This window comes from Dama dama, chromosome 5, assembly GCF_033118175.1.
Source record: "Dama dama isolate Ldn47 chromosome 5, ASM3311817v1, whole genome shotgun sequence".
NCBI lineage: Eukaryota > Metazoa > Chordata > Mammalia > Artiodactyla > Cervidae > Dama > Dama dama.
This window is the reverse complement of record NC_083685.1, coordinates 770,531-797,806: the sequence shown is the minus strand read 5'-3', so window position 1 is coordinate 797,806 and position 27,276 is coordinate 770,531. Positions and strand designations below refer to the sequence as shown.

Genomic DNA, 27,276 nt, shown 5'->3' with positions numbered 1-27,276 from the left:
GCTTTGCGCACGCGCTTTTCACCGCGTCCGCCCGGGGGACGCGACGCGCGCAGCTTGATGACGACATTTCGGCGCCGAGTCGCCGAATGGCTGCCTCCATCCCTGAAGTGGGCGACGCTGCGGGTTCCTCAGGTGAGTGGTGGGAGTAGCGCGCGGTCGGGACCAGTGTCCCGGCGGCCGGCCCAAACCTCTGCAGAAGTCGGCTCCGCGCGAGCCCCGGGCATCGGACCGGGGCGTCGAGTGCCGCGCCGCGCCGCGCCCTCCCGCCGCCTTCCCGCGCGCCTCACGAGCCTCGCTCAGGCGGGCGCCGGGTTAACGTTCCTGCGCGCGGTGGGGGACCGACGGCCTGGGGCTCCCCGGCGAGCGCTGTGGGGGGCGCGGGGGTGGGTCTCGGCCTGACGCCCACCCCCGCCCCGGGTGTGCTGGCCTTGCGGAGACGCGGCTTCCGAGGGTCTCCGGGTAGTGGCGAGCCGCAGACGGGAGGGCTTGCTCGTTGCGCGGCCAGAGGAACGCCCCGACGAGATGGGCGCCGCCAGGGCTGCGGCTCCAGGAAGGACCCCGAAGCCGGGTCGGAAGGCACTCCTGAAGGCAGCGGGTGTGGAGGTGGCGTGGTGAAGTGGAGGGGGGCGCCCAGAGCAGGCGGCGCGGCGGAAGAACCGGGACGCTGCCCTCTCCCCGAAATTCCCCGGTTGGGTGCCTCGGGCTCACTCAGCCGCTAACTCTGCCAACTTTCTCCGAGGAAGGAGCAGCTTTCACCTCCTCATCTCTGAAGCTCTGCCCTTGGCCCGCGGTACAGGGTTTTATGCCGCTTTGATCGTTTCTGAGTAGTGCGCGGTGTTCTCTGGACCGCTTGGTTCAGGACTGGAGCATTTTAAGTCATCCTTAAAACTGAAACGAATGTTTAGTTTAATTGGGAGTTGAGCAGACTCAGTGTTGCTGGACCCAAGATTTGACTATTCACAGCTCGATAGCTGGTACTCCAAAGGCAAGTGTCAAGAGAAAAGAAAGGTTGTTTTAATCAGAAAGCTGGAGCAGCCAGACCGGTATCCCAGAGCCGACTCTGAAGATTATGCGCCACAGTGACAGATTTTAAAGGGATAAGGGGAAAGAATCTCAGAGTCATTGCGGCAGGACGTCAGGCTCTGCGTCACCTTCCGTCTCGTCCAGGCTGGCGGTCTCCTCCTGGTCGTTCTTCAGGTGTTGTCTTGCCTGCTAATCTGCAGGATTGCCAGGAGGGATCCTGGGGGCAGAGAGCTGGTCATTCTTTTTCATTCCTACCTTTTTTTTAATCTAGGAAAAGAATCAACAAGTTAGGCAGGGTTTTGTGGGCATTCAGTAGACCCTGAGTCAGGAGTTAGGTTAAATGCCACCAGGTCACCTCATTTCTACAAGGTTTGAGCAGGACAGAAATTGATAGGCAGGAAAGGGTGAAGGACCTGCTTACAGATCCCCCGGCCAATACTCCATTTCTGTGGGACTGGGGGCAAAAGCCTGTCTTCTGAAACTTCTTCCTGTGGACATAGGGCACCGCATTCTTTGAGTGGAAGATGTGGGCGTGACTCTGTAGCATCTTCTTGCTGACAGTTTTAGCCTGTTTACATATACGGGCAGAGCAAGCTACGATTACTTTGATGGCCACAGAGACAGGTTATTATGAAGAGCAGCATCGGTCCCCCGTCTCAAGGCTGGCTCTCAGAACCGCTGGCTGAGGATGGAGCGCCTTATGTCACGGCTGCGGTCCGGTCATCGCGCAGCTGGCTCTTTTCCTCTGCTGGCAGTTGTAGCGTCTATAAACAACTCAGAAGTGTGCATCAGAGTTTCCTGACCATCAGCTGCTTGTTCTGGTTGTTTTGTGCTCTGGGGGGGGCTGGGCAGACTTCAGCTTTTCTACAGACGGGGTGGGGGACATCTGCTGAGGATGGAGGTGTCCAGCACCCTTGGTCTCACAGGGAGGTGTTTGTAATGTCCAGGGGCAGAGATGCCCACCCAGCCTCTCCATCCACGTAGTCTGCCTGCCAGCTGCCCCCTCAGCGTTGTTCCTTGGCTGTGGGCAGAGCTGTGCCAGGAGAGCGGTCAAGGGCCGCAGAGGCTCTGACTCTGCTCGGTCTGGGTGTTTTCGGGTTCTGCCCCGCAGGCACAGGGAGTGGGAGTCTGGAGAGCTGCCCCTGATTTTCTAGTGGCCGTTCAGAGGCTCTGCTGGTGAAGCGTGCTTGTCCCCTCCCTGCTTCTTCCTCAGAGGGTGCAAGTAGGACAGAGGCAGTGCGCCCACCTTTCTCTAGAGAGCGGTGAGGAGGCATGTGGGTCTGAGTCCTGTCTGCGCCTCCGTTTCCCTCAGCACTGACCTCATACCACCGGTCGTCGTGAGGATGCGCCTTCTGTTCTTGTTCAGCAGGCTTTGCAGCTTAAAACTGCACTCATTGGCACCTCATGGTTGTGTGTGAAGACACAGGGCCTGGCTGGCTCTCAGCGGAGGGCGTCTCAAGGCTGACCTCAAGGTGCTGACCGGCTCTGCTCTCATCTGGGGCGCAGGAGGAACCTGCTTCTAGGGTTACGCAGGTTGCCAGTAGGTCTGGCTCTTTGCAGGTTGGAACCAAGGCCCCCATTTCCTTGCTGCCTGTTCACCAGGACTCCTCTGAATCTTACGGTTTTAACGCTTGAGACTTCAGTCTGTAAAACCCCTTTCAAAGAGCGTTTGAACAACCAGAGAAGGGACTCTGGCAGGGCTTCCTTAGAACCCTTCCTGCCTGGCCCTGAGGAGTAAGTGAGGCGCGGATGGCGAGCCGCCGGAAGTAGGCCTGGCGCGGGGCGGGTGCGCCGCTTTACCACAGGCTCCCCCGCGGTCCTGGCTCTGTGGCTGCCAGTGGCCTGCACGTGCGCAGCACTTGTGCAGAACGTGGGCCTGGGTTGCGCTTCGTGAAGTGCTGCGATGCCTTGTTGTTGAGATTCCATCTCTGTCTGCAGTGGTCCCCTAAGACGGCCGCTCCGGACCCTGCGAGGCAGGCTACCATGGCGTTCCCCCACCTGCAGCAGCCCAGCTTCCTGCTGGTAAGTGTCCGCTGCCCGCCGAGGGCCCACGGGACAGGACTTCGTAGCAGAGGGACTGAAGAGCTGCAGCGCATGCTTTTTGGGGTGATGTGCTGGAAAGCGCGGGCTCCTGTTAGGATCCTCAGGCTCGAGTCTGCCCTCTTCTGGCGTGTGCTGGGTTTTTATGCAGCCACTGAGCCCCAGTTTTCTCATTTACAAGAAGAGGTCATAGAAATGTCGGTTCCCCGGTCTCCCCGGCTGGGGGAGGGGCAAGGGAGGAGAATGGACACCTGTGTCTTCAAGTCTCGTAAATCCTTACACGAAAGCGAGGTGTTCTAATGACCTTAACTGCCATTGGTGAAAACCGGAAGGTCCCTGCTCTGCTGGGGCGCCAGGCCTGCACTTTCCTGTGGACGTGGCTCTGGGCGGAGGGTCTTCCTGGTGCCCCCCGAAAGCCAGCAGATCCAGCCCCAGCCTGCACAGCGGAGTCTTGCGTCTGACAGAGACGCTGTGGGCCGCACCCTCATGGAGATGGCCAGGGCCTTGCATTCCCTGGGTGAAGCCTGGTCTTGCCTGCTGACCTTCATCCGTGTGCACAGGGCCCTTCTTTTCTCTGCTCGGGATGACGCGAGCCTTCCGTGTCTGACTCCCGCCTGTCACTTGGACTTCCGGTCTGACTTCCAGCAGGGTGCTCACCATGTTCTGGTTGGCTCTGTCTCCTAGGCCAGCCTGAAAGCCGACTCTATAAACAAGCCTTTTGCACAGCGCTGCCAAGACTTGGTTAAAGTCATCGAGGACTTTCCAGCAAAGGTAAGGCTGTGCTGTCTGTTTTCTAGGGGGGTGTGTCCCACATGCTCCCAGAGGAGGGTCTATAAGCCCCTCTCCCACCTACGAGCGCTGCCTGCGGAGGCCTGACTCGGGGTGTGACTCGTGTCTGTGACGTGTAAATGAGAGCACGTAGATTGGGGCTTCTCAGCCGCGGGCCCACGGGGGCCGTTGGCGGTGTCTGGAGGCAGTTACAGTTGTCACACGGGCGTCCCTCCCCACACCTGCACACGCCGTGTCTAGCACAGAGGCCGGCCGTGCCTGGTTGAGCCAGACATGCAGCAGCCACGTCACCATGGCTGCCCAAGACTGGGCAGCCGGTCCTGGGCGCAGGCCCGGCTGGGAGGCGGGCAGGGTCCCCTGGAGAACCTGCTCTGAGTGCCCACGCCACTGCAGGAGCTGCATGCTGTCTTCCCGTGGCTGGTCGAGAGCATTTTCGGCAGCCTGGACGGCGTCCTGCCCGGCTGGAACCTGCGCTGCCTGCAGGGCCGCGTGAGCCCCGTGGAGCACAGCGTCGCCTTGGAGTTCCTGGACCCTGGGTAGGTCGTCTTCGCCCACGCGGGGCCGGACGTTCTCGGGGAGTCCCGTCTGGTTTGCCATTCACTTCCCTGTTATTGTCGTTCACGTTCAGAGGCCCAATGATGAAACTGGTGTATAAACTTCAGGCCGAAGACTATAAGTTTGATTTTCCTGTCTCCTACCTGCCCGTAAGTAAGCCACGGCGGTGAAGGTGGGCTCATGGCCATGGTGCTGGCAGCGGACAGGGGCCCGAAGGGTTGGGACAGTGGCCAGAGCACCCTGGTGTCTGGCCCAGGAGGCATCACCCATTGAAACTTCACCAGTTCCTTCTTTCCCAGAGGTGATCTGAACCCTGCCGGTGGGAAGGCCCAGTGGCCTCCGGCTGAGTGGCAGGGCATGTGCCTAGAGGCTTTGTTTTACTGAGTCTGCAGTTCTGTGGGGCGAGTTAAAGGCAGGCTAGCTCACGGGGCTCAGAAGCACAACAGATGGGATCCATCGCATGCCTGGCTGGGCCAAGATGCGCCCTGCTGCAGCGGGCCTGGTGGGGAGGCGGGGAGAGCGCGTGACAGGCAGGGGAGAGCACAGTCCCCCGCTGGGGTCGGGGCGGGCTCCGCCACAGCCTCCTCAGGCTGCCCCGTGTCTGCAGGGGCCCGTGAAGGCGTCCATCCAGGAGCGTGTGCTCCCCGACAGCCCCCTGTACCACAACAAGGTGCAGCTGCCGCCCGCCGGGGGCCTCGGCCTGTACCTGGCCCTCAGTATCCTTTGTCGGCCGTGGGTGGGGAGGCAGCCAGCACGGGGGGGGGGGGGGGGGGGGGCCACCCTGCTGTTTGTTCCCTGACGCAGCCTTCAGATCCCTTCGAGTACTACATGTTCTTCTTTGCTTTGAGCCTCATCACTCAGAAGGTAAGGAGGGCTGAAGCCCCCGGGGGTGGGGCGGGGGTGCCCAGGGCTCCTGTCCAGGCAGGCTGGGCTGGCCGCCTCTTGTTCCCCCTTGCGCCCGCAGCCTTTGCCCTTCAGGCCACCCTCACTGAGCCAGGGTGACGGGCTGGGGCAGCCGGGCGCCCCAAATGCTGGTCTGGGGGGCTTCCTGCAGGGGGTGCCTTCTGGGCAGGGGCAGGGGCAGGGCGGGCCCCGCCCTGGGTGGTTGGGACCCTCGGGGGCAGGGCCCGAGCCCGTGGTGGCGGGATCAGCCCCCGGGGGTGGGGTCCGCAGCCACGCTCACGGGGCTCTGCTTCCAGCCGCCTCCTGGGGCCCTCCACGTCCGCACCTCCGACTGCGCCTACTTCATCCTGGTGGACAGGTACCTGGCCTGGTTCCTGCCCACGGAAGGCAGCGTGCTGCCCCCGCTCTCCTCCAGCCCAGGGGGGCCCAGCCCCGCGCCAGCTCCCAGGTGAGGCTTCCAGCCAGGGCCCGAGGCGCCCGCGCGCACCGCCAGGTGCGGGTGGCCCTTCCTCCTGGCAGAGCATTGCCCTCGGGACGGCTGTGGTACCCTGCGTGCAGAGCGCTCAGCTTTGTCTGCGGCCTGAGGCTCCGCGACCCAGCTGCCCTGGTGCGGGCTGGAGGGCTGGGGGGGGTGGGCTTCCCTCAAGTGGCAGGTTCTTTGGCCTCGGTAAAGGGCCCGGGCCGTGTTCTGCATGTGGCCGCCCTCTCCCCACAAGGCACCCAAGCCCAGGCTGGGCCGAGAGCAGCTGGCAAGGGACTTGGAGCTGGGGACGGCCGACAGTCCCGGCTGTGGAGGACAGGGGGACGCTGGGCTGCGGCCCTGGGTCTCGCCAGCCCACCTCCTTCCCTGGAGGCTGCAGGCTCTCTCCTGCAGAGCCCCCACCCTCTGGCACGTGCTGGGTCACCCGGCACTTGAGTGGCAGGGCCCCCGAGGACAGGACAGGACAAGTAGGGGGCGCGGAGCGGGGGCTGGGGGGGCATTCACACCCCCAGAGAGGCTTCAGCTGCCAGGTGGACTTCTGGGCCGGATTTGGCTCGCTCCTTCTAAGGTATGATTTCAGGCTTTACAAGTTGCTACATGTAACAACTTTCACAGGCCCTTCACCCGCCTAATTTCTGAGTTGTCTTGTTCTGTGAATCTGTGTGTGTTTTCTTGAGCTGTTTGAACAAAGTTACAGACATGTGGCTGTCACGTCTTAACTCATGAGTGTTTTCAGAAACCTGTGGTCTCTTCGACCTTCCTGCAGAGTGGGGCCCACCAGCCCGGCCCCACACACCCCTTGGGCTTTAGCAGCCTCCTGCCTCCCGCTCGCGGCTGTCTCTCCGTCGTCCGGAGGGTCCCAACCCCAGTGGCGGTGTGCACCGCGCCCTTGCCCCTCAGGTGTACCCCACGGTCAGACGCTGGCCTGGCTGAGGGATGACGCGGCCTTCCTCCGGGGAAGGTGGATAAGTGCCTGGGTCTCAGGTAACGAACCTGGGGGACCTAATGGGCAGCATCTGTGTCCCTTGCGGTCCTCGGCTGAGCCTGTTGTGGACGAGCAGTGCCAGCTGACACTCCTCCGGTCTTACCCCCTCACTCCTTGGGCCAGCCCTGAAGGCAGCCTCCTCCCCTGTGTTCACACACGGCAGCTTGGCTGGACCTGCCCCTGCCGTCCCGGGTGGCCCGTCCCCCCCCTGCGGCCGTCCCGACACTCTCTGTGTCTGTCTGTCTGTCGCCAGGACACCGGCCGTGCCCTTTGCCTCCTACGGCCTGCACCACACCAGCCTCTTGAAGCGGCATGTCTCCCACCAGACGTCGGTGAACGCGGACCCCGCCTCCCATGAGATCTGGCGGTCGGAGACGCTGCTCCAGGTGAGTGCGGGCCCGTCTGCGGGAGCCGGTCTGGTGCCGGGTGCTGCCCGTCCCGCGGGCAGGGCTGAGAGGCTGCGCCTGCGGGGGGCGTGTTACAGACGGGAAGGCGCTTGCCCACGGTCACCGGTGTCACTGGCAGTGTTTCACCCGGGCTCTGTCCGTGGAGCTTTAGTCTTTCTCTCCTGGCGACGCGATGGCTCTGCAGCCCCTCCGTTTCGTGGCTGGGCTCACCCTCCCCGGCCACCAGCATGTCTCGGGCACTGAGGCATAGGGCCTCCCCTTGGTCAGCAGGCCTGTCCCTCCCCGGCATGGGTGGCAGGCAGCCCCGCGCCTGTCCCCTGAGCCGGCACCGGAGAGCCTGCTGGCTCTGTGGCTGGACTCCAGGGCTGCGGGCGTTACCACAGCCGGCTTGTTCAGAACCTGGAGTGTGGCTGGGATGGGGTTCTGCGGTTTTTTGGAACCGTGGTAAAATATACATAACATAGAACGTAAGTCTGAAATGTTTTAAGGCAATAGTCACGTAGTGTTAGGGTGTTTGCACTGTCGTAACAAGTTTCCAGAACCTTCCATCCGTGAGACCCAGCGTCTGTCATCAGACAGCAGCCCCTCCACGTGCCGCCAGCCCTGCACCCACGTCCCGCTCGGTTCCGTGACGGACCCCCCCACCCCGTGCCTCTGTCGGGGGCGTCGGCGGCGCCTCTGTGACTCACTGACTGCGCTTCCCTCAGTGGTGCCACGGGCTCGTCTGCGTGGCGGGTGAGCGCCCTGCCCGCTGAAGCCGCGCGCAGTCCTGCTGCGCGTGTGGCCCCGTGTCGTGTGTCAGCGCTCTGACGGGCACGTGGGCCGCTTCTGGTCTTGGCTGCTGGGATTGTCCTCCTGAGCCTTGCCCTCTGCGGGGTTTCTGAGGCCCTGCTGCGCTGTTGTCCACGGTGGGGGAGCCATTTCTTATCACCCTCGGCGGGGCGCGCGGGCTCCGGTTTCTCCGTGTCCTTGGGACGCTCGCTGTGCCCTGGGCTTTGACTGCGGTGTCCTAGTCGTGGTGAGCGGCCTGTTCCGCCTTTCTTGTCCTCACTGGCCATGTGTGTGTCTTTGGAGAAGTGTTTCCTTGAGTCCTTTGCCTGGTTTTGAGCTGACATTTTTGTTGTGACTGAGTTCTCAGCGATCTCTGTGTAGGCTGGGTGTTAATCCTTCCTCAGAAACACGGTTGGCGAGTCTTTTCCCTGTTCTGTGAGCTGCTGTTTTACTCTATGCGTTGTATCTTTTGATGCACAAAAGATAGTTTTTTAAGTCAGAGTTTACTGAAGTCTTCCTTACTTGGCTGTGCTGGGTCCTCGGTGCTGGGCGGGTTTTCTCTGGTGCCCGCAGGGCCGTTGTCTGGCTGTGGTGCGTGGGCCTGTTGCTGCCCTGGCTTCTCTCGCGGGGGAGCTGGCTCTAGGCGCACAGGCTCAGTGCTGTGGCTCAGGTGCCCCGCAGTGTGTGGGACCTTCCCGGACCAGGGATTGAGCCTGTCCCTCACATTGGCAGGTGGGTTCTTAACCACAGGGCCCCAAGGAAGTCCCACCAAAGCTTTTAATTTTTGTGCTGTCCAGTATTTCTGTTTGTTGCCTGAGCTGTTGGAGTCAACACGTAGGAAGTCACTGTCAGGTCCAGCATTGTGAAGTGCTGATTTTACGATTTTACCTCCTGTTCTAGGTCTTCGATCCATGGTGAGTTGTTTTTCGTTTACGGTGTTGAGTGAGGGTCTGACTGCGTCCGTGTGCAGTTGGGTCCTGTCTTCCCAGCAGCCTCGGTGGAAAGCCTGCTCGTTCCGCCGCCGAGCGGTCCGGAGCCCTCGCCGGGACCTGTTGACCCGCCCGCGCTCTCTTGTAGGTGTTCGTGGAAATGTGGCTCCATCATTACTCTCTGGAGATGTACCAGAAGATGCAGTCCCCTCACGCCAAGGTATGTGGCTGCTGCCATCCTCTTCTCCTGCCGCTGCGTGCGCTGCATTTTGGCTTCAGAGCTGGCTGTGGGCTCGCCTCCCCGGGCGCTGGGCGGCGGGTGGCTTGTGCTGTGTGCCGGGCTTGCACCCGCCCTCCCCGGGCACCCCGGCTGCTCCCCGCCCGTCTTGGCGGCCCCGCTGCGTGTCCTCCGAGTGCACAGGTGGGCCTCCAGGGGCGGCCGGGGTCTGCTGGCCCCTCCCTTGCCTGGCCGCTCATATGTGTGCGGAGGCCTGGGGTCCATGACCCCCACTGTGGCCCCCGGGCTAGTCGGGATGGGCTCACCACCATAGACCCTGCCCTTGCTGCAGGCACGGTCCTCCCGGCATCCTTGGGGCTGGGGGCCCACGGCCTCTGCCGTCCCAGGGGTTTGCTCTGCAGGACACCCCAGGTGCGGGAGGGCCGAGCAGGGCTGGGCTCTACCCTGGGCCTCCCGAACACCGCCCGCCCCGCCCCGCCCCACCCACTTCTGCCCGGTGCCGCGCGCCCGGCCCAGGAGCCTGCCCGTCTCAGTCTTTAGACATGGCTCCGGGCCACCGGTCACCTCGGGGGCCTAGCCCTCCTCCCAGTGACTGCGAAGGTCCGGGCAGTTACCCAGAAACCTTCTGCCCTTTGTCGTCTGTTGGGGCAGGAAAATAACACGTGAGGAGGCAGGTTGTGTGGAAAGCCGGCTACAGGGGTCACTGTTTTGGAGCTCCTACAGGCTGTGGGCCCGCGGGGTCCCTGGGGTCCCCAGGCTCCCCAGCTCCTTGCTGAGCGTGTGGCCAGGCCATCTCCCGGCGTCTGGCGTGTCCCTGGGTGAAGCATGGCACCCAGCACGCGGGCAGGCCATGTGCGGGCGGCTCTGACTGCCGCAGTGGGTAGGCAGGGGCCCGGGGCGGGGGCAGACAGTGGGCCAGCCTCGCTGCCCCCGCCAGGATCCAGGCCTCTGGGTGTGTGTGGCCACGGCCGGCCTGTCGGGGGCCCCGGCCGCGGGCCTGACTGGAGGTTGTCTGCGGTCCTGGCGAGGTTGAGGCTGGTCCTGAGGGAGTCCAGGGCGGGCCTGGTGGGCCAGGTGCCACCTGGAGCCCCTCTGGGAACCAGCCATGCGTGTCACAACACCTGGGAGTTGACCAGGAATTGATCACGTTATGTGCCGATGAATTTCTCTTCGAAACAGCCCAGGAAGTCCCGTCAATTGCTCTGGGCGAGAGGCCTCGGTCTAGAATCGGCTTCTCACGTTTGCGTTTCGTTCCTGGGCCACAGACACATGAGCTGCTGCGGCGCGGGGGGCGGGCGGACCGCGGAGCCCCGGGGACCCTCGGGCCTGCCTCTGCCCCAGCACGAGGGACGGCTGCGTGGCGCGGGCTCTTCCGGACACGTGCTCTTACTGGTGTGTGTCGGGGCTCCAGGGCTCCTTCTCACTGTCTCTCTCTCTCCCTCCCCGCCCGCCGGCTTCTGCCCAGCTGGAGGTCCTGCACTACCGGCTCAGCGTCTGCAGCGCCCTCCACAGCCCCGCCCACCCCAGCCTCCAGGCCCTCCACGCCCACCAAGTACTGGCCGCGAGCATTCTGTCCGCTCCCCCCGCCCCGTGGCATAAGCCCCGGAGCTCACGTCTGTGCAGCAGTGAAGCCTGGGGCCTCCTGGGGTGATGCAGAGGCCCCTTCCAAGCAGAGCCAGGCCTTCCTGCTGGGGTTCGGGGTGCAGCCAGGTGGCCGGGAGTGATGCCAGGACCTGCTGGCTGTGCTGGGGTCACCGGGCTGCCTGGCCCAGCTCTAGGCCAGCCCAGGTGTCCAGCCCTGGGGCCATTGTGCTGCACGCTCAGCCCCGGTTTGTGGGGGGAAGCCGTGCGGCCCTTGGAGCACAGGCCTGGTGCTGGGGCTGACTGAGGACAGGCGGCCCCGGGGCTCGTGGGTGGCGACCTTGTGGAGGCTACAGTCTGCTTAGGCAGGAGTGCCAGGGACGGAATGCAGTCCGTGGGATGGCGTGGGGCCAGCAGGCTCCTGAGGTTCGCTGCTCCCCAATGTGACCTCCGGGGAGTTTGGGCCTCGCTTATGGTCAGGGCTCTGTCCACGTTGCCCTCAGTGGGACCTTGCAGCCCTGAACTTGAATTTGAGCACAGATGAGATGCCACACTTTATTCCTGCCTGGCTCCTGCACAGAGGAGGGAGAGAAGGTTCCAGAAGGGCCGCCGTGGGCGGGGGAGGGCCTTCCCAGGCAGCAGCGGGGTCATCCACAGTGGGAGGCCAGCCCATGGGGGTCTTGAAGGCAGAGAGTGTGGGCAACAGTGACAGGCTCCTGCGGGCACTGTCTCAGGCCCGGAGGTGCTAGAGAAGGCAGTATGCCTGAGGAGCAGCGAGGAGGTGGCCCGCGGGCTGGGTGCGGGTGCTGGCCGATGGGAGCAGGCCCAGGAACGCTGGGGGTTGAGATGCGCAGGGGGCAGGCCCCGGGGCTCTTGGAGCAGGGCCAGCTCGGAGGGGCCCTGAGCTTTTCATTCCCGTCACGGCATCCCCTTCCCTCCGGTACGCCGCAAGTGCACCACGTAGAGACCCAAAGGTAGACAAGGCAGAAGGGATACCTGCCTGGGGGTTGCCGGGGCCTATGCGGCCGTTTCCACGCCGGGGCGGCCCACGGGACCATGCCTTGGGCCCGGGGCTTTTGCGCGCCTTTCGGCACTGCTCACTGCGGGCAAGCCCGTGGCTGGGGGTGGGCTGGGGAGCAGCCACCTGGTCCCAGACCCTTCCACACTTGTGGACCGGAAGCCCAGCTCGAGGGATGGGGTGGGGGGTCCTTGTGGCGGAAGCTCCGCCGGCACTCCAAGTGCAGGGAGCCCCTGGGCATGGGTGGAGCAGCCTGCGGGGTGTCCCTGACGCCCCCACCTGGCCCCCAGGAGTCCTTCATGCCCACGGAGGAGCACGTGCTGGTCGTGCGGCTGCTGCTGAAGCACCTGCACGCCTTCGCCAACAGCCTGCGGCCGGAGCAGGCCTCGCCTTCCGCCCACTCGCACGCTGCCAGCCCCCTGGAGGAGTTCAAGAGGTGGGTGTGGGCGGGGGCGGTCCCCTGGTCCCTCCTGGCGCAGAGGTAGGGGCAGCAGGGAGACCCGTCTCACTGCCCCCCCCACCAAAGCAGGGGAGCCCAGCCTCTCAGCTCTGCGTCCCGCCCCCCACTCCCCACACGGGCAGGGGAGGGCCGAGGCCTGATGCCCAGGCCAGCGGGGGCTGGCAGAGCGGGCAGCGTGTGGGTCAGGCCCATGTGCTGTGCCCCCGGGGTGTGCTCTTGAGGAAGGGGCTGCCGGGTGCCTGGGCTCTGTGGGGTGACACCCCTGCCCCCTGCAGGGCCGCCGTCCCGAGGTTCGTCCAGCAGAAGCTGTACCTCTTCCTGCAGCACTGCTTTGGTCACTGGCCCCTGGACGCATCCTTCAGAGCTGTGAGTGCCGCCCCGCCGCCTGCGCCCCGCGCGTGGAGAGGGAGGGGGTCGTTCCACCAGCCCCGACCTGAACCCAGCCGCCCACCGGGGTGGGCTCCCAGCCTCACCCCCGCCAGGTGGTCTGTTCTGAGGGGCCCCCTTCCTCCCCTCCCTCAACCCTGACCTCTCCGTCTCATCAGGTGCTGGAGATGTGGTTGAGCTATCTGCAGCCCTGGAGGTATGCGCCCGAAAGACAGGCCCCGGGCAGTGACTGCCAGGCCCGCAGTGTGTCGGAGAGATGGTGAGCCTGCCCCGGCTGCTGTAAGGGGGGTCCCCATCCCCTCCCCCACTGTCTTTGGGGGGGTCCCCGTCCCCTGTCACGTGCACTCAGGCAGAGCCCCTCAGCCCTGCACCTGCACCGCGCCCGCCCCGCCCTGCCCCGCCCCGGGGAAGGGCCTTTTCCGCGAGGACCCCGCCCCCTCCCGTCACCCCGCTGGAGGTGCGGGAGGCCGAGCCTGGAGGAGCCCCGACTCGCCCCCGCGCAGGGCGCCCTTCGTGCAGGAGAACCTGCTCGTCTACACCAAGCTCTTCCTGGGCTTTCTGAGCCGCGCGCTGCGCACGGACCTCGTCAGCCCCAAGAACGCGCTCATGGTGTTCCGCGTGGCCAAGGTCTTCGCACAGCCCAACCTGGCCGAGATGATCCAGCGGGGTGAGGCCCCAAGCAGAGGGCACCAGCACTCTGGGGCCCCTGGGGGGACCGCCTGCGCCTCGGGGCCGCAGCCAGGCTGGCGTCCTGCCTTCCAGGCGAGCAGCTGTTTCTGGAGCCCGAGCTCGGCATCCCGCAGCGGCAGCACCGGCTCTTCACGGCGCCCCCCTTCACCGGCAGCTTCCTGTCGTCGTGGCCGCCGGCCGTCACCGACGCCTCCTTCAAGGTCAAGAGCCACGTGTACAGCCTGGAGGGCCAGGACTGCAAGTACACCCCGATGTTCGGGCCCGAGGTCCGGGCGCTGGTGAGTGGTCAGTGGGCACGCCCCTCCGTCTGGCTGGGGGAGTGTTTGCTAGTGTTTGCTGATGACAAACTCGGCGTCTGTTGGAAGGTGCGCCTTAGCCGTTAACACGCACCGGGTGGGCGCCAGGAGGCAGCCGAGCCCACTGACCCCCGCCCGCCCACAGGTCCTGCGTCTGGCGCAGCTCATCACGCAGGCCAAGCAGACGGCCAAGTCCCTCTCGGACCAGTGCGGGGAGAGCGCGGCCGGCCGCCCCTTCCTGTCCTGGCTGGGCTTCTATTCCGCGGACACCAACGGCTCCTACGCGGGCAACGACCTGGACGAGATGGGGCAGGACAGCGTCCGCAAGACGGACGAGTACCTGGAGAAGGCGCTGGAGTACCTGTGCCAGGCGTTCCGGGTACGCGCCAGCCGCCCTCCGCCCCGCCCACCCCCGCCCTCGCGGCGATGACGAGTTGGGGTTGGGGGGGCTCCCCGTGCTCTAGCGTGACCCTCCGTCCGACCCTCCCCGCAGCTCAGCGAGGCGCAGCTCGCCCAGCTGACGCTGGCCCTGGGGACAACGCAGGACGAGAACGGGAAGAAGCAGCTCCCGGACTGCATCGTGGGCGAGGACGGGCTCATCCTCACGCCCCTGGGCCGCTACCAGGTGAGCGCGGGGCGGGGGGCGGGCACCAGGGGCGGGGCCGGTACCGCGGAGGGGCGGGGCGATGGGCGGGGCGGTACCGGATGAGGGCGCGGCGTTGCTCAGTGCCCTGTTCCCAGATCATCAGCGGGCTGCGGCGCTTTGACATCGAGTACCAGGGCGACTGGGAGCTGCAGCCCATCCGGAGTTATGAGATCGCCAGCCTGGTCCGCGCGCTCTTCCAGCTGTCTTCCGCCATCAACCGCAGGGTGAGTGTGGAGAGGGCCTCCCGCCAGCCCCCGCCAGCCAGCCCCCAACCGCAGGGTGAGTGTGGGGACGGCCCCGCCAGCCCGCCCCCTGCCCGCTGAGCCTGCCGTCCGCTCCAGTTCGCAGGCCAGATGGTGGCGCTGTGCTCGCGGGCCGACTTCCTGGGCAGCTTTTGCCGCTACCACCTCTTGGAGCCCGGGCTGTCGGGCCGGCGCCTGCTGAGCCCCGTGGGGCGGGGCCACGCCGCCAGCCGCGCTCGGGGCCCGCGGCTCAGCCTGCGCTTCCTGGGCAGCTACCGGACGCTGCTGTCGCTGCTGCTGGCCTTCTCCGTGGCCTCGCTCTTCTGCGTGGGGCCCCTGCTCTGCGCCCTGCTCATCGTGCTGGCCTACGTCCTCTACGCCGTGGCCATGACGCTGCTGACCGAGCGCGGCAAGCTGCACCAGCTCTGAGCGCGGCCACCGGCCGCCCCACGCCCCGCCCCAGTCACCTCCGTACTTCTCCGGCTGGTTTCCCGCGGCCCTGCAGGCAGGACAAGAGCCTGCTGGGCAGGGCCCGGGCCTCCTCGAGGGGCAGGGCAGTGCGGTGGGCTCCCTGCCTCAGCCGGAGGCCCCGCAGGGAGGTGCCTTTCTCTTCACTATGTGAAGCTCAGGAGTCAGGCCTCCCCGGAGGGCTCACAGTCTCTGCCCTCAACGACCCCAGAGGAGGGCAGTGAGACCCCAGGACAGGAACCCAGCCTCTGGCTCCCAAGAAGAATCAGGCTCCAAAAGGCAGTCCTGAGAAAATTAGATGGTGGTTCTCCTCTGGTTCAGGATTTTAAAGCTAATTTTGCTGCCAAGCCTGGGCTGCACACCTGCATCTGAGGAGAGGAGGCGCTGGGGAGCGCAGGGGGCCCCAGGCCACGGGCCAGCTGGCCTTGTGTGCACGCCTTGTCCTTGCAGGCGGGCGGGCTGCACTGCTCCCCACCCCCCCCACCCCCAGCCCAATCCACAACCAGAGGAGGTCGGAAGCACTGTTTGTGTCCTCACTCAGAGCAGGTGCTTGGACAGTGTTTGGGAAGGTTCAAACATTCCACGTGCACGAAGGCCATGTGTTCACAGACCCTCACAGCCTTCCACGCCCTTTGTCCTGCAGATGACATACCAGGGGGCACTTGCCAACCCAGATTTTTAAAAGCCTTTGGTGTCTGTCTTTTTAAGTTTTCAAACTGTAAATGTTGGGCTTTGTGTTTTAATGTAAACTCAGAACAGTGGCCATTGGGGGCCTGTGACCAAAAACCAAACCTGTAACTGACCCTGGATCTGAATAAACCTGGTTTTGGTCCCAAGACCCACGGTGCCGTCAGTCAAGTTCTGTGGACAAAGGAAGTTGGAGTTTCCGACGGTTCCCGCGGACACCGATTCTGTGACCAACCTCTGAGATATCTGGGGGTCCCATGTCCACGGCACTGGCTCCTGACGACACCCCTGCGAGGCTTCCTCTGATGGACACGGGCCCACCTGCAAGGGTGGGGACCCCCATTTCTCTGGGGCCCTGCTTGCCCCCTTGCCCACACACCGTTAACTGGGGAGCAGCCACCCACTGTGGCACCTGCAGCCACGCCAAGACCCGGGGGGGTCTTCACGGAGCAGGATTCAGAAGTCAAAGCAGACGCTGAGGTTGAGCGGCCTGGAGGGCGGGGTGGGGAGGGCAGCCAGGGCCCGCAGTGCTTGGCGGCTTCGCCCAGGGGGCCTGGCAGGTGGGGCGGTGGGGACCCCCCCTTCACACAGACCCTAAGGTGGCGTGGGGGTTCTGGCTGCAGCATGGAGACGGGACGGGAAGGAGTGGGCCCAGGAGGCTGAGGTCCCGGGGAGAAAGGCTGCCGTGTGGGCCTGGGAGGCGCAGGGAGGTGGGTAGCAGCCCCGGTTTTGAAGAGGCCCAGGTGGAAACCGAGTGCTGGGGTGAGTTTACAGTTGAGCTCTCAATCCCGCCCGGCCCTGCTCCAGCTCGGGGAGGAGCAGCAGCCGGACGCCTGGAGTCACAGTTTCCTGACAGGTATCCGAGTCGTCTTCCAGGGCAGCCCACCCGTGTGGGCTACAGCCCCCACCCAGGGCACCGGCCTTTCGGGGCTGAGCCCCGCCCCTCCACTTCACCTTCCAAGGCCACTAACTTCGGCTTCCCTGGCGGCTCAGTGCTGAAGAACATGCCTGCCGCTTTGGGAGTCACGGGTTCCATCCCTGGTCTGGCGAGATCCCACGTGCGTGGGAGTCAGGGTTCCATCCCTGGTCTGGGGAGATCCCACGTGCCGTGGGAGTCAGGGTTCCATCCCTGGTCTGGGGAGATCCCACGTGCCGTGGGAGTCAGGGTTCCATCCCTGGTCTGGGGAGATCCCACGTGCGTGGGAGTCAGGGTTCCATCCCTGGTCTGGGGAGATCCCACGTGCGTGGGAGTCAGGGTTCCATCCCTGGTCTGGGGAGATCCCACGTGCCGTGGGAGTCAGGGTTCCACCCCTGGTCTGGGGAGATCCCACGTGCGTGGGAGTCAGGGTTCCACCCCTGGTCTGGGGAGAGCCCACGTGCGTGGGAGTCAGGGTTCCATCCCTGGTCTGGGGAGATCCCACGTGCCGTGGGAGTCAGGGTTCCATCCCTGGTCTGGGGAGATCCCACGTGCGTGGGAGTCAGGGTTCCATCCCTGGTCTGGGGAGATCCCACGTGCGTGGGAGTCAGGGTTCCATCCCTGGTCTGGGGAGATCCCACGTGCGTGGGAGTCAGGGTTCCATCCCTGGTCTGGGGAGATCCCACGTGCCGTGGGAGTCAGGGTTCCACCCCTGGTCTGGGGAGATCCCACGTGCGTGGGAGTCAGGGTTCCACCCCTGGTCTGGGGAGAGCCCACGTGCGTGGGAGTCAGGGTTCCATCCCTGGTCTGGGGATCCCACGTGCGTGGGAGTCAGGGTTCCATCCCTGGTCTGGGGAGATCCCACGTGCGTGGGAGTCAGGGTTCCATCCCTGGTCTGGGGAGATCCCACGTGCGTGGGAGTCAGGGTTCCATCCCTGGTCTGGGGAGATCCCACGTGCGTGGGAGTCAGGGTTCCATCCCTGGTCTGGGGAGAGCCCACGTGCGTGGGAGTCAGGGTTCCATCCCTGGTCTGGGGAGAGCCCACGTGCGTGGGAGTCAGGGTTCCATCCCTGGTCTGGGGATCCCACGTGCGTGGGAGTCAGGGTTCCATCCCTGGTCTGGGGATCCCACGTGCGTGGGAGTCAGGGTTCCATCCCTGGTCTGGGGATCCCACGTGCGTGGGAGTCAGGGTTCCATCCCTGGTCTGGGGATCCCACGTGCGTGGGAGTCAGGGTTCCATCCCTGGTCTGGGGATCCCACGTGCGTGGAGCACCACGACTGCTGAGCCTGAGCCCCTAGAGCCCGAGCTCCGCAGTGGGAGAAGCCTGCTCGCGACTGGAGAAGGGCCCCCGGCGCAGTGAAGACCCGGCACAAATAAATCACTGAGAAACACCACCAACTCAGCGGGCCTGAGGCCCCCTCCCCGGCACGGCGCCCTGCAAATCATGGCCTCACTTCGCTGCGAACAGCGCGCCTGGTGCTCGGGCTCGGCTCCACGGACACGGCTGCCACCACGCTCCCGAAGCCACAACCTGAGCACACGTCCTACCTCGTGGCTCTGAGCCGCTCGGAGAACACGCAGGTTTCTGTAGAAACCAGTGGAGTGAGCCGGTGGGGGAGGCTGCTCACAGGCGCCGCGGATCTAGCTGAGCTGCAGGAGGGGGCGGGGCGGGCGCAGCGAGGGGAGACCCCCGAGGAGGGGCTGCTGGCCCGGCTCAGCCCCACCCAGAGCCTCAGGTGGTTTATGCCAGCTGCCCACGCCCTCAAGCCCCAACACCCTGACTGACCTTGAGGCCGTCACTCAAGTGCTGTCCAAGGGCCACAGCAGTCGCCTCTCAGCGCCCCCGGGCCTCCCAGCCCCACAGCCAAGGCTGGACTCACTGTCCTTCATGAACTGTTTTCCACAAACCTGCCCGTCTGTTCCAAGCTTCCATGTCCTACAGAACGTCCCCAGGAAGCTCAGAGTCCGTGCGTCTGAAATCTCCCAGCGAGAGCCCCCTGCTCGGCCAGCCCGGCCACCACCCTCCTCTCTGGGAGCCCGGGGGTGCTGCTGGGCCCTCAGGCGAGTCTCTGAGGGCCTGCACCCCCTCCCTCCCGCCCAGGGAGCCCCACGCTCCTGCCCCCAGTCTGTCCTCCCCGCCTCTGCCTCCCCGGCTGGATGAAGGGCCCCCTCTGGACTCACCACTGTCCACAGATAAAAGCAAAGAGGTACTTGTCATTTGTGTGGTGCTGGGCACTTGGAGATGCTGAATAAATAAATAAATATTCATGACTGACCATCCATCCAATGAGGACGTTTGTTCTCTGTGGACGAGTATTGTGGTCTTTTCTCTCCAGAGCTGAGCAAGTATACAAGAGCTGCCCGATAAATACATTTGTTTGACAACTTACTATACCTATTATATACACATCCAGGAATCAAAATATGAACTATTGGATAAATTAGTTTTTCCATGACCAGAAAAGGACTAGGACAGGGTCCTTCAACCTAATGTTGAACAATTGAAGGGACCTGACCAAGGCTCAGATCACAGACTGATGTAGAAGAAATCAGCTAAAGGGACCTCCCTGGTGGCCCAGTGGTTTTAAGAATCCGCCTTGCAATGCCGGGGATGTGGGTTCGATCCCTGGTTGGGGAACTCAGATCGCACAAGCCAGACGCTGCAATCAACGTGGTTCCCTCATGACGCAAGTGACAACTGACTCAGCCTAATTACTTTTTTTAAAAGGAAAAGCTAAAACTAGGACCATTAGGAGGAAACACAGGAGCAAATATTCAAGTGAACTTACTGGTTTTTCAGATAAAGTGCACATGACAAGAAAAATCTTCAGAGAAACGAAAATCTTCACAATCCATGTCTTCCCATTAGATTGCTTAAAATAGCGCCGACGACTTCTGTTGCTCTCCCTGTTCAGTGAACTGGAACTGCGCTCACGCTGGCCCCGAGGAAGGACAAAGCGAGGTCACACACGGGACCTCTGGGCGCTCGTGTGACTGGAGGGGTGGAGAGTAAGAAAGCGGCCTCCGTGCCACTGCCCTTAGAAAAGACCATGATCATTTCCCATTTGACAGTTATTTAAATCAGCAGGTAATTCCAATTCTAATCATATTCCCCACAAGAGTCGCGAGGATGATGAACGGAAGCAAAGTCCGTCTTCCTGGCCAGCCCCAAGCAAACACATTCTCTTAACCGAAGCTCGGCTCGCGGGGCTGCAGCGGGCGTAGCGGCAGGAGCCTCCCCCCGCACCTCACAGCCCTGGCCCGCATGGTCGCCGGCACAGCCCGCTTGTCCTTGACTTTGCCCGGGAGGGTCAGGAGGTTAGGATGGCCCAGGAGAGCAGACGTAGGAAGAGCCCAGAGACTGCTGTGTAGCAGAAAAAAAACCAAGGAGATGTCATGGTGGTCCAGAGCCAAGACTCTGCGCTCCCAATGACGCAACTGAGACCCAGCACAGCCAGACAGACAGATTTTACAAAACAGAACAGAAAAAGCAGGAACTGACGACTCCCTGGGACACCAAGACCTTCGGTGGAAACAAAAACCAAGCTGCAAAGCAGTATGTCTGCCACAACCCCCTTACAGAAGAACAGGTGAAAGTCACAGCGGACGAAGCAGTCGGACCCACAGGCGTGTCAGGGTAAGGACGTAAGCACAGAGGCGGCTTGGGTGGCATCCACGCCTCGCTCAGGACAGGGGCGGGTGGACTTGGGGTTGTCTGTATTGTTCGAATTGTTTCTACCCAGGAGGACGTACTTCTGCCTGGCTGATGGGCAGCTGCCTGCAAGCCTGACCATGTGCCCTTGGCCCACCTGCACCCACTTCCCCTGGAAGAGCCCGACAGGCGCACTGGGTGCCCCGTAAGATTGGAGGCTTCTCCTCCCGTGTTTTGTTTTTTTTTTTTCTTTTCAATTCTCAACCTTGTTCACACCGAGCCAGATCAGCAATTCATCAATTACACTTTATTTTTTTTATCAATTACACTTTAGACTGTCTTGCCCGCCCCCCACCTGGTACTGGCTCTGCTGCAGGTCTCTGCTTTAAGTTGTGGTTCTCTGTACCCACCTGTCTGTCTCCAAAACGGCAGCAGTTTGCCCTGAGACCTCAGTGCTCTGATGCATCTAAGATTTTCAGTTTGTTCAACGCTTTTTGTGTTGGTGAGAAGGATAACAACCAAGTCCCTTGCATGCGGGCCAGGAAACCAGAATAAATAAATAAATATTTATTTATTTATTTATATATTCCCCCCCAATTGTTTTTTTTTTTCTTCTAATTTTCCCCCCTAATTGTTTTTAAAATTTTCCATGGTTTCAATCACCATAACTACCTTTTTCTGCAGATTTTAAACATGTATTATACAGTACTTTTCTGTTGGGCTTCCCTGGTTGCTCAGTCAGTAAAGAATCTGCCTGGAATACAGGAGACCCAGGTTCAATCTCTGGCTCAGGAAGATCCCCTGGAGAGAGAAATGGCAACCCACTGCAGTGTTCTTGCCTGGAAAATCCCATGGACGGAGGAGCCTGGTGGGCTGCAGTGCGTGGGTCCCAAAGAGTCGGACACGACTGACCAAGTAAACCACCACTTTTCTGTAAACTGTCATCTAGAATTACTTGTGATCCCTTTCTGTCGACTGACTCTGAATTCTTCCCCTTGACCCCACCACGTCTGGGCTTTCCTGGTGTAACTCTGGTGTCACAGGTCCTGTGCCAATGAGACTCTGGGTTCTGCTGTCCTCCTGAGGGGTGCTGACTTTTGTTCTCCAGGCAGCTGAGTTACTAGAAGACTACAGGGACTTGTGCCACTTGGGCTTTACATTTTATTCTTCTCTGAAAGCCTCTGTCAGTTTCCAAACTTAGTCTCCCCTGGAGTTGGCCATTTTGACCTCTGGCTTTGTCCTGGCCTGGGACCTTCTGCGTTTCAGGCCAGCCACGCACTTGAAGGGAGTTCATAGCTCCAAACTTCCCAGCACCCCTCAGTTTTCACCCATCACCCTCTCCAGCCAATAAGCCAACGACTTTCTGCTCCAGTCTCGCTCATCAGGAACCCTCAGGAGAAAGTGAAGTGAAGTCACTCAGCCGTGGACTGTAGCCTACCAGGCTCCTCTGTCTGTGGGGTTCTCCAGGCAAGAATACTGGAGTGGGTTGCCATTTCCTTCTCCAAAATCTCTTACAAGCACTGCCTTCTTGCAAATTCTGTTTGCTTTTTGTGATTCTCTGGTGCCTGCGGACAGCTGTTCCATGTTTTGTTCACACTTCATAAAGCACAGGGGTCTGCGATGACTGGAAGGGGAAATTCAACCTTTTGATTTTTGAGACAAAATCATGTCACCTAAAGTATCATCCTGTAACCGTATCAGCTATTTAAAACATGAACTATTAAAACACAACCAGTGAACAAAACTAAATATTAAGACCTGTAAAGGAGGATGAATCTCTACAGTCTGTCAGAGGAATGTTGCTGTTCACTCGCTCAGTCGTGTCTGACTCTGCGACTCCACGGACCGCAGCACGCCAGGCCTCCCTGTCCATCACCAACTCCCGGAGCTTGCTCAAACTCATGTCTATCGAGTCGGTGATGCCCTCCAACCATCTCATCCTCTGTTGCCCCCTTCTCCTCCTGCCTTCAATCTTTCCCAGCATCAGGGTCTTTTCCAATGAGTTGGCTCTTTGAATCAGGTGGCCAGAGTATTGCAGCTTCAGCTTCAGTACTTCCAGTGAAGATTTAACGTTGATTTCCTTTAGGACTGACTGGATCTCCTTGCAGTCCAAGGAACTCTCAAGAATCTTCTTCAGTACCACTGTTCAAAAGCAGCTATTCATTGGTGCTCAGCTTTCTGCATGGTCCAACTCTCATATCCATACATGGCTACTGGAAAAACCATAGCTTTGACCCTATGCACCTTTGTCAGCAGAATAATGTCTCTGCTGTTTAATATGCTGTCTAGGTTTGTCATAACTTTGATTCCAGGAGCTGCAGTCCTTTTTTCATGGCTGTAGTCACAGTCCGCAGTGATTTTGGAGCCCCAGAAAGTAAAATCTATCACTGTTTCCACTCTTTCCTCATCTATTTGCCATGGAAGTGACCGGACTGGATGCCATGATTTTAGCCTTTTAAATGTTGAGTTTTAAGCCAACTTTTTCATTCTCCTCTTTCACCTTCATCAAGAGGCTCTTTAGTTCCTCTTCACTTTCTGAAATGAGGGTGGTGTCATCCCTCAGGCCCCCAGACTGCCTGTGACCATGCGAGCTACCCCACTGGGGCGGGGCCAGGACACTGGCGCAAAAGTCAAGGGTCTCACCCAGGCCCCGCCCGCCGCAGCCCCGCCCCCAAACCAGCGCCCCAGGCGCCCCGCCCCGCCGCAGCCCCGCCCCTCCCCATTGGGCGCCCCGCCCAGCCGCACGCGCGCCCGTTTCCATGGCGATGCCGCGCCAGGCCGCGGCAGCCGGGCCACCAAGCGGGCGTGCAGCGGCAGCGGCTACATGAGCGCGACGGGGGTGGCGGCCGGGCAGCGGCCCCGCAGCTCGGGGGTCCCGGGCTCCCGCGGCGCATCACGCCCGCGCCCGCGCCCGCCGGCAGTCGCCCAGCCCGGAGAGCACGGCGTGCCGCTGGGGCTCAGCGAGGCTCAGAAGCGGGTGCTGGACTTGGAGAAGAGCGTGCAGTTCCTGCAGCAGCAGCACTCGGAGACGCTGGTCAAGCTCCACGAGGAGATCGAGTACCTGAAGCGGGAGAACAAGGGTGAGGGGGGCCGCGGGCCGGGCCTCAGGAGGCGGCCTCGCGGGACTCCCCTCCAGGCCCCAAGCCCACTACACCACCCCCAACGGAAACCCGGCCGCCTCTTTTGAAAAACTTTGGTCGAAGTGAAACCCCGCCCCAAGTCCGCGCAGGCAGGTCGATGGATTTTCCCAAGCCAAGCAAACCCAGATGGATCCCTGCCACCTGGGTCATCTTGACTCACTCTGTCCCCTCTGAAGCCCGGGACCAGCCGGCAGAGGGTGCCCTGCAGACGTCACGGATGCAGGGAGGGGCTCTGGCTCGGGGAGCAAGCAGGGGCACCCCGAGTCCACCCGAGGGTGCCATGGCTGGGTCCACAGGGGCTCAGCAGGGAGGCCTGGGCCGGGGGCAGCCAAGCTGCATCTCTCAGAGTGGCCCCAGCAGAGCCTATGCTTGCTTTCAGATCTCCACTACAAGCTCATCATGAACCAGAAACCGCAGAAGAAAGGTAAGGCTGAGGCCCACAGCTGCCTCGTGCAAAGTGACTGCTCTCAAGAGGAGCCCCCCGGACTGCCTGTGTGCACGCCAGCCACCCCAGGGGGACGGGCCGGACACACGGACGGCTCCCAGCCACGGTCTGGGTGACTGCACCTGAGCACAGCAGGGGCCAGGACAGAAGAGCGGGAGGCAGTCTCTGCCCTCACGCCCCCATGGACCCCGGCCTCACTCTCCCAGAGGCTCGTCCACTTGCACTGCTGTCCCAGACGCCGTCCCCTGAAACATGGGCCGACCCAGCACAGCCCCAGCTCCGGTCCCTGAGGCTTCGGGCCACCCCACTGTCTCCACTGCAACCATGCACGGCCTCATCTGCAGCCCACTTACCTTGCCTGTCCCCCAGTCTCACCCAGGGCTCCCCTCCCCTCCTATTGCTGAGGCCAGGTCTACATCGGGAGGTGGTCTGAGTGGTGAGCGGTGCCAGCCTCGAAGGCCCCCAGGGAGACATGCAGAGGGTGGGGTGGCGGGGACCCTTCTCTGGCTGATGTGGGCACGCAGTGCTGGGTGCCCCCGAGGGGACCTGGGGAGAGGCCTTGCTCCCACTCGGCCACCGCTTCCACCTGCAGCCCCCTGGCCATGGCTCCCTCTGGGACTGGCAGCGTCTGGGGCGGCCTTGCCCAAGTGTGAGGGGGTACCGGGACCCACGGGGATGGGAGCGTGGCCCTGCCACCATGGGCTGACCCCACGCCCCCCACAGGCAGCATGTCGAGCTCCAGCCTTCAGTCCAGCAAGTCCGTCTCGAATACGACGGTGTCGGGTGAGCGCACCAGTACCTCTGTGCTCGGGGTCGGGGTGGAGCAGGGCCCCTCGGGCACCCTGGGCCTGATGTGGGTGCCCATGGTGGTCCGCAGGGGGCACCTCTGCCAGGCCCTGTGGACTTGGGGGTTAAGGAGACGCTGAAGGGACCCAGGAGGGCCCCCAGGGGCCTGTGAGCTGAAACCCCCCAGGATGAGGCCAGGGGACAGGTCAGCAGGCTGGCTAGAGGGAAGACCGTCGGTGTGGGGTGTGAGGCAGGCAGAACATGTGACCCACGAGCCCGGTGGTCCTCTGCCCGCTCACCTCAGCCCTCAGAGCAGGCAGGACGCAGGTGGGGGGCCTGAAGCGGAGCCGACGGAGGGCCTCGAGAGCCGCCCTTCCCGACGCTGCCTCTGAGCCCCTCGGCTTCACGTGGGCTGGGCCCAGATCTCGCCTTCTGTTTCATTTTGCCCGAAATGGGGTTCAGGTCAGGGAACAGCTGCTGGCCCACCCCCCCACCCCGAGCTCTGCCGAGGCCCCCAGGACCACTCTGCAGGGTGTGTGGGGCTCTCTCCCCGCCTCAGCTGCTGGGGCAGCCGGCCTTCAGCACTGCAGCCCCTTCAGGACATTCAGGCCTCCACGGGCTTCGCCCCGCCCTGCCTCTGTGCCTCCCAGCAGCCTGCCCAGAGGGAGGCCGTTCCCCTGTCCCCTTTACTGAGGGACGGGTGGGGCCCCGCGGGTGCACGTGGCCCACTGACGCCCAGTGACAAGGCCCCGTCTGGGTCTGACCTGCAGCCAGCTCTCAGGGCAAGGCCAGGCCCCAGCCCGGCTCCTCTAAGAAGCAAGACTGGAAAGCTGAAGTCCCCCAGAAGCCGGACCTGGAGGAGGAGACCTCGGTCACCACCCTGCTTCAGGGCGGCAGGGTGGACAAGGCCCTCGGGGTGCAGGGGCTTGTTAATAAGTAAGGCTCCCTGCACCCCTGGGACGGGTGCGCTTGGCAGGTTCACAGCCTGGAACCCGCCCACAGGGTCACCCTTTCAAACGGTCTCCAGCGGGAAGTGAGCTCCTGAAGGCTGGGCTTGCCCACCTGGGGGGCACTGCCTTCTCCCCGCCCCGGGATCCAGTGGGCCCCCTGAACTGACCTGAATCTGTAGGAGGGGCTGGCAGCAGCCCCTAAAGCATGCTTTCAAACACAGAAGCAAAGTGTCCAGGCCTCCAGATTAGCTTGCTTTTCACCCAGAGAACCCCGAGTCTGGTCGGGGCTCCCCCAGGAACCGTGCTAGGCTCTGGAGGGCATGGGGTCGGCACACCAGGGCAGGGCCACCCCTGGGGCTTGCGTGCTGCCTGCTGGGCCAGCGGGCCCGCCCCTGCTTCTCTGCAGCCTGTGGGCACCCCGCGCCAGACCCCGAATTTGCGGTCAGCACCGAGGGCAGCTCAGACCACACTCGCCCCCTCAGTGTGTGTTGCGAGGGGAGGAAGGGGTGGGCCAGGATCCAGGCTGGCCCCAGGGACCCCCACCTGCTGCCAGGCGCAGAAGGGAGCCAGGCTGCAGAGACACCCTCTCCCCACGTTGGAGCAAGTGCCGCCCCGAGAGCCGGTGAGACCACCCGCGGCAGGCTGCCCCCGCCCTGACTCTGGCAGCTCTCACGACTGTTTCAGGGAGGAAGAAGCAGACAGTGGTAGCGTAGTGCCCCCCTGGGCGGTGGGCAGCCAGCACAAGGGCAGGCAGGTGCCAGGGGCGCCCCCCTTGGCGGGCCTGCCCCTGCATCTGCGCAAGCCTGCCACGCTGCAGCAGTGTGAGGTCGTCATCCGGCAGCTGTGGAATGCCAACCTCCTGCAGGCGCAGGAGGTGAGGGGAGGGGGGAGGAGGGGAGGGGAGAGGAGGGGAGGGGGGAGGAGGGGACGGGAGGGGGAGGAGGGGGAGAAGGGGAGGGGGAGAAGGGGAGGGGAGGGGAGGGGAGGGGAGGGGAGGGGTGCCCCGGGGCCCCACTGCCCCACCGCCCCACCCAGCTTGCCTCTCCTCCTGCCTTCAGCTGCAACACCTCAAGTCGCTCCTGGGAGGGAGCCAGAGGCCCAGGGCGGGCCCCGAGGAGGCTGGGCCCAGCTCCCCCAGGTAGGTGCCCTGGGAGGCCGCAGGGGCACGGTTGGGCCTGCTCCTCTGGGGCTCACAGCCGACTCCCTTCTCCAGGGACCAGGAGGCCCTGCACTTGGGGTCCACGCAGCTCCCCAAGGTTGCCGCCAAGGGCATCTCTAAGAAATGGTGAGTCCTACCCGGGTGGGAGGTGGGCCGCCTCTGCGCCTGGGGGCTGCGGGGTGGGGAGGGCGCCCGCGGTGACCCCCGCTGCCCCCAGCCTGATCCTGAGCCGGGCGCCTGTGGCGGAGCGCGCCATCCTGCCAGCGCTGAAGCAGAGCCTCAAGACCAGTTTCGCGGAGCGGCAGCGGCGGCTACAGGCGGTGCAGGGCCGGAGGCTGCGCCGCTTGCCGCTCTGAGTGCCGGTGCGGCCGCCACGCTGCACGACTGCACCCACGGACTCCCAGTGCTCGTAAGCCAAGCCAACTTCCCATCAACCAGGCCCACGGAGGATGCCGCCCGTGGCCTCAGGGCTGGGAACTGCTTATTTTCCCGTTCAGTTATTTTGCTATTCCGCGTTCTCACGCCTGTGTTATGAAATAAGCATGAGCCTACCTGTCGAAGACTGGAAATAAAGCTCGTTTCTCCCAGTCGCAAGCCTCATCCCTCACTGGCTCCGAGGCACTGGAGTGCC

General features: G+C 63.0%; 2 protein-coding genes across 5 annotated transcripts; both read left to right on the top strand.

Moving 5' to 3' along the window:
* The first annotated feature begins 55 nt into the window (after positions 1-55).
* On the top strand, positions 56-15,747 carry SMPD4 (sphingomyelin phosphodiesterase 4). Of its 4 annotated transcripts, none has more exons than XM_061141363.1 (20): positions 56-132; positions 2,962-3,045; positions 3,748-3,834; positions 4,246-4,388; positions 4,481-4,556; positions 5,015-5,123; positions 5,219-5,271; positions 5,607-5,758; positions 7,030-7,162; positions 9,032-9,103; positions 10,587-10,673; positions 12,011-12,156; positions 12,456-12,546; positions 12,726-12,826; positions 13,071-13,234; positions 13,330-13,535; positions 13,699-13,932; positions 14,047-14,178; positions 14,295-14,423; positions 14,714-15,747. In XM_061141363.1, the coding sequence occupies exons 1-20, from the start codon at positions 58-60 to the stop codon at positions 15,131-15,133; spliced, it is 2,694 nt and encodes an 897-aa protein (XP_060997346.1). In that variant the 5' UTR covers positions 56-57; the 3' UTR covers positions 15,134-15,747. The 4 variants fall into 4 exon arrangements, with proteins under 4 accessions (XP_060997346.1, XP_060997348.1, XP_060997347.1 ...); XM_061141365.1 differs by having other exon boundaries at positions 14,541-15,005; XM_061141364.1 differs by lacking the exon at positions 10,587-10,673.
* A 7,209-nt stretch (positions 15,748-22,956) lies between these two features.
* LOC133056234 (coiled-coil domain-containing protein 74B-like) lies at positions 22,957-27,230 on the top strand. The gene is made up of 8 exons (XM_061141361.1): positions 22,957-23,245; positions 23,685-23,729; positions 24,474-24,533; positions 25,307-25,472; positions 26,171-26,360; positions 26,545-26,624; positions 26,700-26,771; positions 26,863-27,230. The coding sequence occupies exons 1-8, from the start codon at positions 22,990-22,992 to the stop codon at positions 26,999-27,001; spliced, it is 1,008 nt and encodes a 335-aa protein (XP_060997344.1). The 5' UTR covers positions 22,957-22,989; the 3' UTR covers positions 27,002-27,230.
* The last annotated feature ends 46 nt before the right edge of the window (positions 27,231-27,276 follow it).

What these genes read in the sequence shown, in the direction of transcription:
- LOC133056234 (XM_061141361.1), top strand. Translation starts at nt 22,990, where the DNA reads ATGAGCGCGACGGGGGTGGCGGCCGGGCAGCGGCCCCGCAGCTCGGGG. An exon ending in CCTGAAGCGGGAGAACAAGG is followed by an intron (nt 23,246 to 23,684) that starts GTGAGGGGGGCC and finishes GCTTGCTTTCAG; the next exon opens with ATCTCCACTACAAGCTCATC. An exon ending in CCAGAAACCGCAGAAGAAAG is followed by an intron (nt 23,730 to 24,473) that starts GTAAGGCTGAGG and finishes CGCCCCCCACAG; the next exon opens with GCAGCATGTCGAGCTCCAGC.
- SMPD4 (XM_061141363.1), top strand. Translation starts at nt 58, where the DNA reads ATGACGACATTTCGGCGCCGAGTCGCCGAATGGCTGCCTCCATCCCTG. An exon ending in TCGAGGACTTTCCAGCAAAG is followed by an intron (nt 3,835 to 4,245) that starts GTAAGGCTGTGC and finishes ACGCCACTGCAG; the next exon opens with GAGCTGCATGCTGTCTTCCC. An exon ending in TGAGCCTCATCACTCAGAAG is followed by an intron (nt 5,272 to 5,606) that starts GTAAGGAGGGCT and finishes CTCTGCTTCCAG; the next exon opens with CCGCCTCCTGGGGCCCTCCA.